This window comes from Eubalaena glacialis, chromosome 9, assembly GCF_028564815.1.
Source record: "Eubalaena glacialis isolate mEubGla1 chromosome 9, mEubGla1.1.hap2.+ XY, whole genome shotgun sequence".
NCBI lineage: Eukaryota > Metazoa > Chordata > Mammalia > Artiodactyla > Balaenidae > Eubalaena > Eubalaena glacialis.
Genome location: NC_083724.1, coordinates 6,696,656 through 6,709,573, shown reverse-complemented (window position 1 = coordinate 6,709,573; position 12,918 = coordinate 6,696,656). Strand labels below are relative to the sequence as shown.

At 51.4% G+C, this 12,918-nt stretch overlaps 1 protein-coding gene across 1 annotated transcript in view; it reads left to right on the top strand.

The window, feature by feature from the left end:
* Positions 1-3,363, top strand: part of HMCN2 (hemicentin 2) — a 150,819-nt gene extending 147,456 nt beyond the window's left edge. The window contains exons 96-98 of the mRNA XM_061200924.1: positions 906-1,025; positions 1,886-2,012; positions 3,018-3,363. Of these exons, the coding sequence (XP_061056907.1) occupies positions 906-1,025; positions 1,886-2,012; positions 3,018-3,363 (593 nt within the window). The remainder of the gene's footprint in view (positions 1-905; positions 1,026-1,885; positions 2,013-3,017) is intronic.
* The last annotated feature ends 9,555 nt before the right edge of the window (positions 3,364-12,918 follow it).

Genomic DNA, 12,918 nt, shown 5'->3' with positions numbered 1-12,918 from the left:
CGCTATGTTGTCTCAGGCTCCTGGGCTGGGCGTGTGGGAACCGCGCCCGTGTTCAGAAACCCAGGGTTCACAGGGAGATCAGCTCTGTGCTTTGTGACCACCTAGAGGGGTGGGAGGGAGGGAGATGCAAGAGGGAAGAGATATGGGAACATATGTATATGTATAACTGTTTCACTTTATTATAAAGCAGAAACTAACACACCATTGTAAAGCAATTATACTCCAATAAAGATGTTAAAAAAATAAAAAGAAACCCAGGGTTCACAGGCAAGCGGGGTAGGCGGCTCAGGCGGACGGAAGCCTCCTCGCTACAAGGTTTCTTGGAGTCTTGGCTGTGCTCACCGGCAAGGGGCTTCCAAAGTGGGTGGAGTCCTTTCCGAACCATTTGACTTCAGGACACTTTACCCAGAGGGAGGGCAGATGTTCCCAGGAACCCACTTTGAGAACATTCCTCTCGGTGTGCAGAGGTGAAGCAGTCAGGGAGGGAAGAAGTATGTTCCAGGTTGACGTGAGAATGTGAACAGGGACTGGGGGTGCTACAGGGGCAGGGGGTGTCGAGGAGAGTCCCTGGGCCCTGCGGAGACTGGCGCCGGGCTGCAGAGAGGCGAAGGGGGAGGGTAGCCTGGAGGGTGGATGTGCTTCAGCGTTGCCACCTGGGCAGCGGGGTCTGTCCTGGGAGCCCTGTCTCCACCCCCCATGCCTTGGTGCGCATCAAGCCCAGGGACTCTCCTAACCTCGCAATCCAGGGTTGGGTGGGGCCGGGCAGGGAGAAGGCCCGGGTGCCTAAGGCAGGGACTTCCCTGGCTTGTCCTGAGCCCTGCAGTTAGTCGTGTGGCCACCTGGGCACCTGTGACTCAGTGTTTCTCTGCCCCATCCCCCCACCCCACCCCCATGCCCCGGGCCAGACCTGGACGAGTGCCGGGTGAGGAACTTGTGCCAGCACGCCTGCCGAAACACCGAGGGCAGCTACCAGTGCCTCTGCCCCGCTGGCTACCGCCTCCTCCCCAGCGGGAAGAACTGCCAGGGTGAGCAGGAAGGGGCTTCTCTCACCCAGTCTGCTCTCTCCAGCCCCTTCCCAACCATCTCATGTGAGGGAGGGGCAGGGAGGGGGTAAGTGCCGCCCCCAGGTGGCCAGAGCCAGGCCGGGACCCATACTCCAAGCAGGAGCTAAGAAACCGCATGGGCAGGCGCTGAAACCAGCCCTGGGGGTCGACTGCTGCTCTGCTGTGTGTCACTGGGCAACTCACTTCACCTCTCTGTGCCTCAGTCTCCTGGTGAGATGGGGCTAACAGAGCCCTCCCCTAAATGTTGGGCAGAGACGTGTGGAGGGCGGGCACAGAGCCGGTGCTCGCAGCAAGGCAGCTACTGCTGGGAGTAGCAGGGAAGTCCTCCAACGCCCAGGCCAGTGCATTTTCCCTAACTAAGGCGCTCTGGGGTCCGGCCAGTCATGCTGCTTCTTCCCTGTAAAGCAGGAATCATGTCTGCCTTGCCAGTCTCCATCCCTACCTCTCTGTCACGGAGGTCAGTGAATGTCCTCTGAGAGGGGGGTGCTCCTACGGGGGGCAGAGAAGGATCACGGGCAGTGGCTCCTCTGGGTCCGAGGGCAGCCCTCATCTCCCCCAGCCTCTCCACCCCAGCTCTAGGCTCAGGCGGTCCCCAGAGTGCCCACCTGGGGAAATGGGGAGGTGCTAGGAGACTGCCACTTGGGCTGTCATGGGTCAGGCTGGCTGGGGACCGGGGAAGGGGCCGTGCACCTCGCTGCCCTCTGAAGGCATCTCTCTCCCACTTAACCCTCCCCCCACGCCTTCCCTGGCTCCTCCTTGGGCCCCTCCCCACTTTGCTCCATCTTTTCACCCCCTATCTCTTCACCTACCTCCCTGCCCAGACATCAACGAGTGTGAGGAGGACAGCATCGAGTGCGGGCCCAGCCAGATGTGCTTCAACACCCGCGGGAGCTACCAGTGTGTGAACACGCCGTGTCCTGCCACCTTCCGGCAGGGCTCCAGCCCTGGGTAAGGGCTGAGTTGGCTGGGGGGTGAATGGGGAGGATTCCCTGCCAGGATCTGGGCAGCCGACACTCTGGCTCCCGTATAGCCAGAAGGAGGAAGGAGGGCCTCCAGGAAGGCCCTGTCTCAGGCAGAGACCCTCTTAGGGTCAGTGGGTCAACCCTGCCAGGACTCCTGGGCGGGGCCCCTGAGCTCAAGGGGCAGTATGCCCTCAAGCACTTTCCTGCAGCCACTTGGGGTGTGAGCTCACCTGGACAGTATCATTTCCTGCACAGTGGTGCTTGGGCCATGCATGGAGCACAGGGGGGCTGGGAGACGCCAGAGTCGGGAGAGAACTGGAGGGAGGGGTGCTGGGAGATGGACACACAGGGACACATGGGAACACATGAATACATTCAGGAAACTCTGGACACAGGAACACATGTGCAGGCGCATAAACCCCACCCAGAATCCCACACAAAACCCCAGGGCTCAGACACGTGCAGCTACACAAACACAAAATACATTTCTCTCACTGTGGCTACAGATACTCCTAAACACGCACAGACATGGGGACCTTGGCTGGCACCAGCTGCAGCTGTTAGGGAAAGGATCCTGGGGTGGCGACTTGCCCCGGACTCTACTAACCAGGAAGCCTAGGCTGAGGTGGGGGGTGAGAGGGAGTGGGCGCCCTTGGCAAGGCTGAGCACGAGTCCTTGAGCACAACCCCACCCCCCCAAATCCAGAGCCCGTGACTCAGCTCCGGGGCTCCGGGGGACCTGGAGGGCTGTAAATTTTATCACCTATGGGGGACCTGCTCGGATGGGAAAGGGCACGTCTCTGGCTTCCTGGGGCCTCAGTTTGCCGCTCTCTAAAACGGGCTAACAGTGGCGCTTGTAGAGAGGCACGGGGCGCGTGGGGTGGGGGGGTCGGCGCATGGCTGAACTGCGGGGGTCGGGGGTGAGATCCGGTTTATGCGACTAGGCACGCTCAGATGGCAACCCAGAGTCCGTTGGTCTGTCCCGCCCGCAGGACGTGCTTCCGGCGCTGCTCGCAGGACTGCAGCGCGGGCGGCCCCTCCACGCTGCAGTACAAGCTGCTGCCGCTGCCCCTGGGCGTGCGCGCCCTCCAAGACGTGGCCCGCCTGGCCGCCCTCTCCGAGGCCGGCGTCCCCGCCAACCGCACGGAGCTCAGCGTGCTCGAGCCCGACCCGCGCAGCCCCTTCGCCCTGCGCCCGCTGCGCGCCGGCCGCGGCGCGGTCTACACCCGCCGCGCGCTCACCCGCGCGGGCCTCTACCGGCTCACCGTGCACGCCGTGGCGCCGCGCCACCAAAGCGTCTTCGTCCTGCTCATCGCCGTGTCCCCCTACCCCTACTGAGGGCCGCGGTCATGGGCAGCGGCTTTGGGGCCAGCGACCTCCGGGGATGGTGGGTGGAGAGGCCCCGGCCGCACCGCCCAGGTGGCCCTTGCCCACGCCACCTGCTGTGGCAAGCGACGTCATCTTCTCCCGTCCCCGTGCGTCAGCGAGACCTGCAGCAAACACGACCCTGCGCGCAGCCTTGACCCCGGGACAGCGAGAACCCGAGCTCCCCCTATTCCCCCACCCCCCCGTGGGGGTGGAGCCCGGCAGGCAGGTGACAAAGGCTGCCCTTAGGTGGCAAAGGGCAAAGGGTTGGGGTGAAGCCTGACCAGCTTCTCCAGGCTTGCCCCAAGCCCCAGGGGAACCTGGGCCGGGACACAGGGCACCAAGACACCCGAGGGGAGGGGCAGACCCTACCCGGTGGGGACGGCAGCAACTGTCACCCGCCCATACCTGGCACTGTCATCCTGAACCCGGTGTGTGTATGTATACTATAAAAACGTTTGTTTTTACCAATTCGATTTCTTGATCCAGTTATTTTGCTTTGGTAAGGAAGGGCTTTGGCTGGGAGGGAGACCACCACCTTCTGGTCCAGGAGCACCAGAGGAAGAGTCCAGGAGCCTCTGCGCTTTATTTGTAGGGTGGCTCTGGCACCTTTCTGGGCTCAGTTTACTCATCCAAAAATATGAAAATACGACAGTGTCCCCACCCCCAGGGCTGTGGGGAGAATTAAATGAGAAGGAAATTTATCACACAGACAGCAGCTATCCATGGTAGCAAAAAGTAATGCTTAATTAAGAATTATAATTCCTAATTATATTTAATGAATTAATTAAATTTAATCATTCCGTCATCCACCAAAGATTCATTAGGTCCTGCTTATGTGCCAGGCAGTGAAGGTAAAAATCCCTGTGCTTGTGAGGTTACGTTCTTCGGGGCGAAGGGTTTATAAACAGCAAGGAAATGAAGAGTGAAATGTGTACTTGTCCGTTAGTGAGGGTGCTGGGGAGAAAACCTGTTGGGAAGTGCGGGTTAGGGGGCAGTTTTTAATAGGCCGTCAGCGCGGGCCTCGCTGAGAAGGCGGCATCGGAGCAGAGACCTGAGGAAGGTGAGGGAGACAGCCGTGCAGACATCTGCGGGAAGGGTGTTCTGGCAGAGGGAACGGCAAATACCAGGGCCCTCTGGCAGGAGGATGCTCGGGGGTGGAGGTCTGGCAAGGAGGTTGGGGGGGGGCGTAGCTGGAGCTGGGGGTCGGTGGGGGGAAGGAAGAGGGAGGTGTGATTAGAAAGGTAAGCGGGTTGGGGCAGATCCTGGGAGCCTCTGGGCCTCTGTAGGGCTCTTGGCTTTGACAGGGTGGGCCGGGGAGGGACACGATTAAAATGTCTATGTATGTATTGACGTGTCTGCAGTGTGCTGGGACAGGACTCCTGAGAAGCCCAGCGCGGCTGCTCCTCTCACTCCCCCCGACCCTGTCCCTGCCCTCCTGCCTGGGCTGCCTGCAGCCCCTGCCAGCTGTCCCTCAACACAGCCTCTGGCAGAAGGAGGCTGTCTCTCTTGCACGTGGTTCTGGAGAGGAGGGATCCTTTCTTCCGGCTGTCTTTGGTCAGTGTGACTCTGTCACCTACCTCTTAGCATCCCCAGTCTCTCATCTGGGCAACAAGGAAAGCTGAGTTATTTCCCACTAAGGTATGAATGACCATCAGACTTCATAAACGGAGCCTTCCAGCAATGCTGGGGTGAACAGAGAAGGAATCTCTGTGTGCATTTTACAGATGGAGAAAAGGACGCCCAGAGGGAACATGGCCCAGTCACTTGCTTGATAGGTGACGGGTTAATGGTTAGACGGGGACTCCTGACTCCCACCAACAGCCCCAACTGAATCTTCCCCAGGGCACTCCCACTTTCAAAGCTGGTTTCTTTTGAATCAGAGGTCTGCAAACGTCTTCTGTAAAGGACCAGATAGTGAATCCTTTTGGCTTTGGGGAACGTATTAAACGACTCCCTTGGCCATTGCAGCGCAAAAGCAGCCACAGTCAACACACAAAGGAGGAGCGTGGCTGAGTTCCAGTAACACTTTGTTTGTGAACTCTGACTTTGAATTCATATAATTTTCATGTGTCGTGGAAATATTTTTTTGATTTTTTTTCAACCATTTACAAATGCAAAAACCATTCTTAGCCTGCAAGCTTTGCAAAACCAGTTAGGGACCATAGTTTGCCAATGCCTGGTTTAAAGCACAGAAGTTACCAATGGTGAAATTTCAGGCTGGGTGGGGAGAGATTCCAGGAAGGAGGGAAGCAGGGAGGGAGGGAGGGGCTTCCCAGTTCCCCCTCATACTCCATTTGTCCAGGGCCCACCTGTAGAGACTTGACTTGGACTGAACTACCCTCTTTGTGCAGCCCTAGGGGCCATGGGTCACAACTTTACCCCTGCCGTTTGCTGGGCTGTTAATATTTTATGGAGCCAGGGACTTTGCAGCCCATGAAAGTGTCAGCCCTGGGGCCGTGGCATTGAGCGCTGAGAACTGCTGCTCTCTCCTGCCTCCTGCTCCCCAGACTCACCCTGGCCCTTCATGTTTGTCAAAATACCATTTGTTGACTGTTCAATGCCCTATAGACCTGAGTTTATTTAATTCTTCCAGGAACTCCAGAGGCAGAGAATATTATTTCACAGATGAGCGATGGGGGCTCAGAGAAGGTGAGCCACTTGTCCAAGCTCACACAGCATGGAGGGGAGGGGAAGAGAAGGACTCGATGCAGGCCCATCTGACTCTGCAGCCCAGGCCTCCAGCCTCCAGGCTCCCCTGCCTCCATTCTCCGAGGAAGGAAGATGGGGAGGAGAGGAAGGTCCAGGAGCGGGATGAAAAGGAGGGACATCAGCAACTCGAGACCAGAGGAGCTGCCAAGGGAGTGTGTGTTCTGTCGGCCTCCCTTCTCTCCCACCTTCTCTTAAATTTCCCATTTGAGGCTCTGAAACAGAGGCAAGTGAGAAGGAGTGATTGCTCAAGGTCCTACAGCAAGCCAGGGGCAGACTTGGCCTGGAATCCAGGCTGTGATTCCAAGTCCTGTGCTCCCCACTCCACCCACATCCACAGGATGGTTGCCGAGGAGAGGAGGTGCCTCCCAAGGGAGCTCAGCCGGCTCCAAAGGGGTGTTTTCCACTCTGCTTTTCCAGCTGCCGCCACCATTGGCCAGGGCCCCATCCAGCTGCCCGGCCTCCTGGTGCTGTCTGACCTCTGAGGCTGCTCTGAACCATCAGGGGTGGAAAACAGCCCTGCAGGTCACTCATTAAACTCCCTGATGCAGCTTTTCCAAGAACCCACACTGGACTCTGTGTTCCTTCTGGGCAGGGACTGGCAACCTGGGGTCCAGCCCAGAGGACACTCTTTGTTCCTGGGGCCAGTGCCCAGGCCAGGACAGCAGCAAAGTGGCTTCTGGTGCCAACCATGAGATGGTTGCAGGGCGAGGTGCTTGGGGTCACGACACACCCAGGCACCTCCACGACCTGCAAGTGCAGAGCCCTTGAGTGGCAGAGGAGAGAGGGAGGATAAGAGGGACCTACTCCACGGTTACGTACACAGGCTGCATCTATGTTTTTAGGTCGCCGGGGGATTTAACAAGGTCACGTCCATTGAGTGTGCCCTTCAGTTCAGACAAGTTGACCCTACAGTCAGAGCTGACCCTTGGAAAAGGCACCCTGGCTGCAGTGTGGAGGGTGCATTAGAGCAGACAGGAAGACAGGTTAGGTGTCTCCTGCAGAGGTACGGGTGAGAGGTGATGGTGATCTAAGACCACAGCAGTGAGGGGAATTCCCTGGTGGTCCAGTGGTTAGGACTTGACACTTTCACTGCCATAGGCCCAAGTTCAATCCCTGGCTGGGGAACTAGGATCCCGCAGGCTGCATGGCACAGCCAAAAATAAATAAATAAATAAATAAAATAAAAAGGGGGAAAAAAAAAAAAGAAAGACAACAGCAGTGGGGAGAGGGGGAAAAAAAAAAAGAAATTTTGTCTAACAGCAGTGGGGAGAGGGGGAAGGGACCAGAGCCCTCATTTTCATCTGTTTTGTTGCCGGAGATTTCAGGCAGCTACTGTGTGCCAGCATGAGAGATAGCATATGACAAGGGACCAATCTGGTGGGAGGAGGAGAAGGGGTCAGAGAAGCATCCCCAAGGAATAGTATGTGCAAAGACCGTAAGACAAGGAAGAGGTTGGCACATTGAAGAAATTGCAAGCAGACCAGTGCAGCTGGAGTGCAGTGGGTGAGGGCAGAAGAGGAAGTACAGGGTTCTAGATTTTATCCTAAGAATGATGGGGGACCATCAAAGTCTTCATAGAAATCATTTCAATTCATTAATATTTCAGAATATATCTCTAAACTTTAAAAAATCTTTTTAAAAAAGATATCTACAATACCATTATCATACTTTAAAAAATCAACAATAATTCCTTGCTATCATCAAGCATCCTGTCAGTGTTCAAACTTCCAATTGCTCATAAAGATGGTATTTCTTTTTTGCTTAAAAAAAAAACAACCCAGGATCCAAATAAAGTCTACATGTTATGATTGATTACGTCCTCTGTGTGTCTTTTAACTCAAAGTTCCCCTGTCTCTTTTATTTTTTTCTTAAAAACAAACTTTAAATTAGTCTGGGAATGCAAGGTTGGTTCAACACCTGAAAATCAAGCAATGTAATTTACCGCATTTACAGAATAAAGAGAAAATCATATCATCTCAATAGATGCAGAAAAAAACATTTGACAAAATTCAGCCCCTACTCATGACAAAAACATAAAAGTGAACTTCTTCACCTGTGAAAAACATCTAATAAAAACCTACAACTAACATCATACTTAATGGTGAAAGACTGAATGAATGATCCTCTAAGATCATGAACAAGCCAAGGATATCCACTCTCACCAATTCTATTCAACATTGTACTGGGGTCCTCACCATTGAAATAAGGCAAGAAAAAAGGCACAAAGATAATACAGGGAAAGAGTAAAACTGTCTCTATTCACAGTCAACATTATTGTCTATATAGAAAACCCTAAGGTATTTACAAAAATCTACTAGAATTAATCAGCAAATTTAGCAAGTGCAGAAGACAAGGCCAGTAAACAAAAATCAGTTGTATTTCTATATATTAGCAACAACTTATTGGAAAATAAAATTTAAAATATTGTTTACAATAGTATCAAAAAACTTAAAATACTTAGAAATAAATTTAATGAAAGATAAGCAAGACCTGTACACTGAAAACTATAAAACATTGCTTAGACATCTGAGTCAAGATGGATCTTTCGGCACTCCTATTGAAAATGAGGACATTTGTGCCACCCATCAGAGATGCCCCACATGCCAGGTCTTCGTCTTCTCTAAATAAAAGACTTGGGCATTCGCCTGAGAATAAGCTTCCATCTGGAAAGTCATCCAAGGTGTCCAATAAAATATCTGTCTCAAAGCTGGGCTCTGGAGCAGCCATACCTGTGACCCCAAGAAGCCCTATCTCTTCTAGCACAAGAGGTGACCTGTTCACACTGATGCCACAGATCCCAGCCCTTTCCCATAATAGCCACACATTCTTTCCCAAATAGAGCACGTCTACTCTCGCCTAGTCCATTTACAACCCCTGATCACCAGCAGGGACCTTTTTTTTTTTAATTAATTTTTATTGGAGTATAGTTGCTTTACAATGTTGTGTTAGTTTCTGCTGTGCAGCAAAGTGAACCAGCTATACATATACATACATCCACTCTTTCTTAGATTTCCTTCCCATTTAGGTCACCACAGAGCATTAAGTAGAGTTCCCCGTGCTATTCAGTAGGTTTTCATTAGTTATCTATTTTATACATAGTAGTGTATATATGTCAATCCCAATCTCCCAATTCATCCCACTTCTCCTTCCCCCCTTGGTAACCATAAGTTTGTTTCTCTACATCTGTGACTCTATTTCTGCTTTGCAAATAAGTTCATCTGTACCATTTTTCTAGATTCCACATATAAGCGATATTATGTGATATTTGTTTTTCTCTTTCTGACTTACTTCACTCTGAATGACAATCTCTAGGTCCATCCATGTCTCTACAAATGCCACTATTTCATTCCTTTTTATGGTTGAGTAATATTCCATTGTATATATGTACCACATCTTTATCCATTCCTCTGTCAATAGACATTTAGGTTGCTTCCGTGTCCTGGCTATTGTAAATAGTGCTGCAATGAACATTGGGGTGCATGCATCCTTTTGAATTCTGGTTTTCTCCAGATATATGCCTAGGAGTGGAATTGCTGGGTTATATGGTAGCTCTGTTTTTAGTTTTTTTAAGGACCCTCCATAACGTTCTCCATAGTGGCTGTACCAATTTACATTCCCGACAACAGTGTAGGAGGCTTCCCTTTTCTCCACACCCTCTCCAGCATTTATTGTTTGTAGGTTTTTTGATGATGGCCATTCTGACCGGTGTGAGGTGATACTTCATTGTAGTTTTGATTTACAGAAATGTAGATCAATAGAACAGGATAGAAAGTCCAGAGATAAACCCATGCACCTATGGCCAGCTAATCTATGACCAAGGAGGCAAGAATATACAATGGAGAAAAGACAGTCTCTTCAATAAGTGGTGCTGGGAAAATTGGACAGCCACATGTAAAAGAATGAAGTTAGAACACTCCCTGACACCATACACAAAAATAAACTCAAAATGGATTAAAGACCTAAATGTAAGGCCAGATACTATAAAACTCTTAGAGGAAAATAGAGGCAGAACACTCTTTGACATAAATCACAGCAAGATCTTTTTTGATCCACCGCTAGAGTAATGAAAATAAAAACAAAAATAAACAAATGGGACCTAATTAAACTTAAAAGCTTTTGCACAGCAAAGGAAACCATAAACAAAAGGAAAAGACAACCCTCAGAAGAGGAGAAAATATTTACAAATGAAGCAACTGACAAGGGACTAATTTCCAAAATATACAAACAGCTCATGCAGCTCAATATCAAAAAAACAAACAACCTAATCAAAAAAAGGGGTGGAAGACCTAAATAGACATTTTTCCCAAGAAGACATACAGATGGCCAACAAACACATGAAAAGATGCTCAGCAGGGACCTTTTGCTTTTTTAAAAAATAAATTTATTTATTTATTTTTATTTTTGGCTGCGTTGGGTCTCTGTTGCTGCGCGCAGGCTTTTCTGTAGTTGTGGCGAGCGGGGCTACTCTTCACTGCGGTGCGCGGGCTTCTCATTGGGTGGCTTCTCTTGTTGCAGTTGTGGCACTCGGGCTCAGTAGTTGTGACTCACGGGCTCTAGAGCGCAGGCTCAGTAGTTGTGGAGCACGGGCTTAGTTGCTCCGCGGCATGTGGGATCTTCTCAGACCAGGGATCGAACCCGTGTCCCCTGCATTGGCAGGCGGATTCTTAAGCACTGTGCCACCAGGGAAGCCCTCAGCAGGGACCTTTGAAACTCTAGCTCTTGTAGCTCTGAGTCCTGCTGGTCTATATCCTTAAAAGATTCTCACCTGAGATTTCATGTCAAATAAGGAGCTGTTTTGTGACACTTGCTATATTTCAACATTATCTCCGAGATACACTTCTGATCTAAAGCACATATTGAATTCACCACAAATGAAGACCATCTCAAGATGTAGACTGACCTGAGTTTCTTTCTCATTGCTCATATAAACAGCAATTAATACTTTTGAATAAACAGTTTTAAGTTTTGGTATTTTTTAATGTTGGGAAATTTATGAAGATATAAATAAATGGAGAGATATACCATGATCATGGATTGAAAAACTCAATATTGTTAAGATGTCCATTCTCCCCTAGCTGATATATAGATTTATTGCAATCCCAATCAAAATCCCAGCAGGCTTTTTATATAAACAGGCAAGCTGTTTCTACTATTTGTATGGAAATGCAAAGGACCTGGAATAGCTAAAATAGTTTTGAAACAGAACAAAGTTGGAAGATCTATACTATCTGACTTCGAGCCTTACCGTAAAGCTATAGCAATCAAGATGGTGCGGTATTGGCATTAGGATAAATAAACAGTAGAACAGAAGAGGGAATCCAGAAATCGACCAACACTTACATGGTCAATTAATTTTCAACAAAGGTGCCAACACAGCTCAATGGGGAGAGAAAAGTCTCCAACTAATGTTGCTAGAACAATGGGGAACCGATATGGGTAAAAAATGAACCATCCAAGTTCAGTCTCTTCTCACCTTGATCTGTGCCCCTGGGCAACTATCCACCCTGGTGCCCAGTGGGCAGGGCCCCTGCTGGCAGTTGGGCCTGTTTTCCTCTCAGGAGAGCTGTGACCTCACTGCTCCTCACGTATCCAGTGCCTATGCATCAGGAAGGGACAGTCCTCTGGGCTGGAGCCATTTCTGCAGCAGGGAGTAAAGGTCCCCACAGCCTGTGGCCCTGGGACTGAGGCTCTGGCTCCTCCACCAATTCAATTTAAGCCTGAGCTAGAGCAGAGGGTTTGGGCTAGAGCTCCAGACCCTGGGTTCTAGTCCTACTCTGCCTTGGCCTTGGGGAAGATACACCCTCTCTCTGAGCTGCAGGTTCCTGTCTGTAAAATGGGGATGACAATAATAGCGACTTCATACAGGGTAGTCGTGAAAATCAAATGAACGGAAGCATAAAAGAGTGTTTAGTGATAACCGTGAGGGTTGTGGTTATGGCCCAGATCCAACCAGACATCCTAGGGAATGCTGACCTTACCTCTTCTTCCACCCCATGCCCCCCACCCATCCATCCTAGACTGGAGGGGCTCAGCCCTCACCCTAACCTCTTACTAAGGTCTGGGTAATGGGGATTCTCTCTGGGGCCACCATGACTTTGGGGAGCTTGGGAGAACATTAGGTCTTCCTGCCCCAGTTTCCCTCTCCACTTCCTCTGCAATAAGTCCAAGGAGGTGGCCCCTCTCCATCCATGCCTTCCCCAACTTTCTCGAAGGGCAGTGACATCTTAGAGGAAGAAACGAGGACAGAGCACAAAGTCAGGGGATGGAGACTTAAAGACAGGGCAGAGGGGATTCCCTGGTGGTCCAGTGGTTAGGACTCTGGGCTTCCACTGCAGGGGGCATGGGTTCGATCCCTGGTCAGGGACCCTTGAAGGAGTGTTGTTTTGTGGCTGCCCCTCACTTGCCCGCTGCTAGTGTGGAAGGCCAGGGGCGGCTCTGCGAGACCCCGAGGTGGCCCAGTGAGTGGGCTAAGGGGGTTCAGCCACCATCCCAACCTCCTGCGGGAAGGTGACTCAAGTCACCACAGTCACCCAGACCCACTGGGCTCACAGGGGACCCCTTGCCATCACAGTCACTTCTGGGGCTTGGGTGCCAGAGGCTGGGGGGCTCACAGGAAGCTGTGGTTTTGCTTTTAAGTTGGTTTGATGCTTTCTCCCTCCTGAAGGACTCACAGCTACTCATCTGGCCGAGGTGCTTGAGTGACTGGACGGGAGTGTGGGGCAGTGGGACAGGGGACTGGGAGGCAGAAGGACTAAGAGTGACTAGACCAGCAGCCTTCACCCCTCTCTGCAGAGGCTCCCTTTCTCTGGCTGCTTC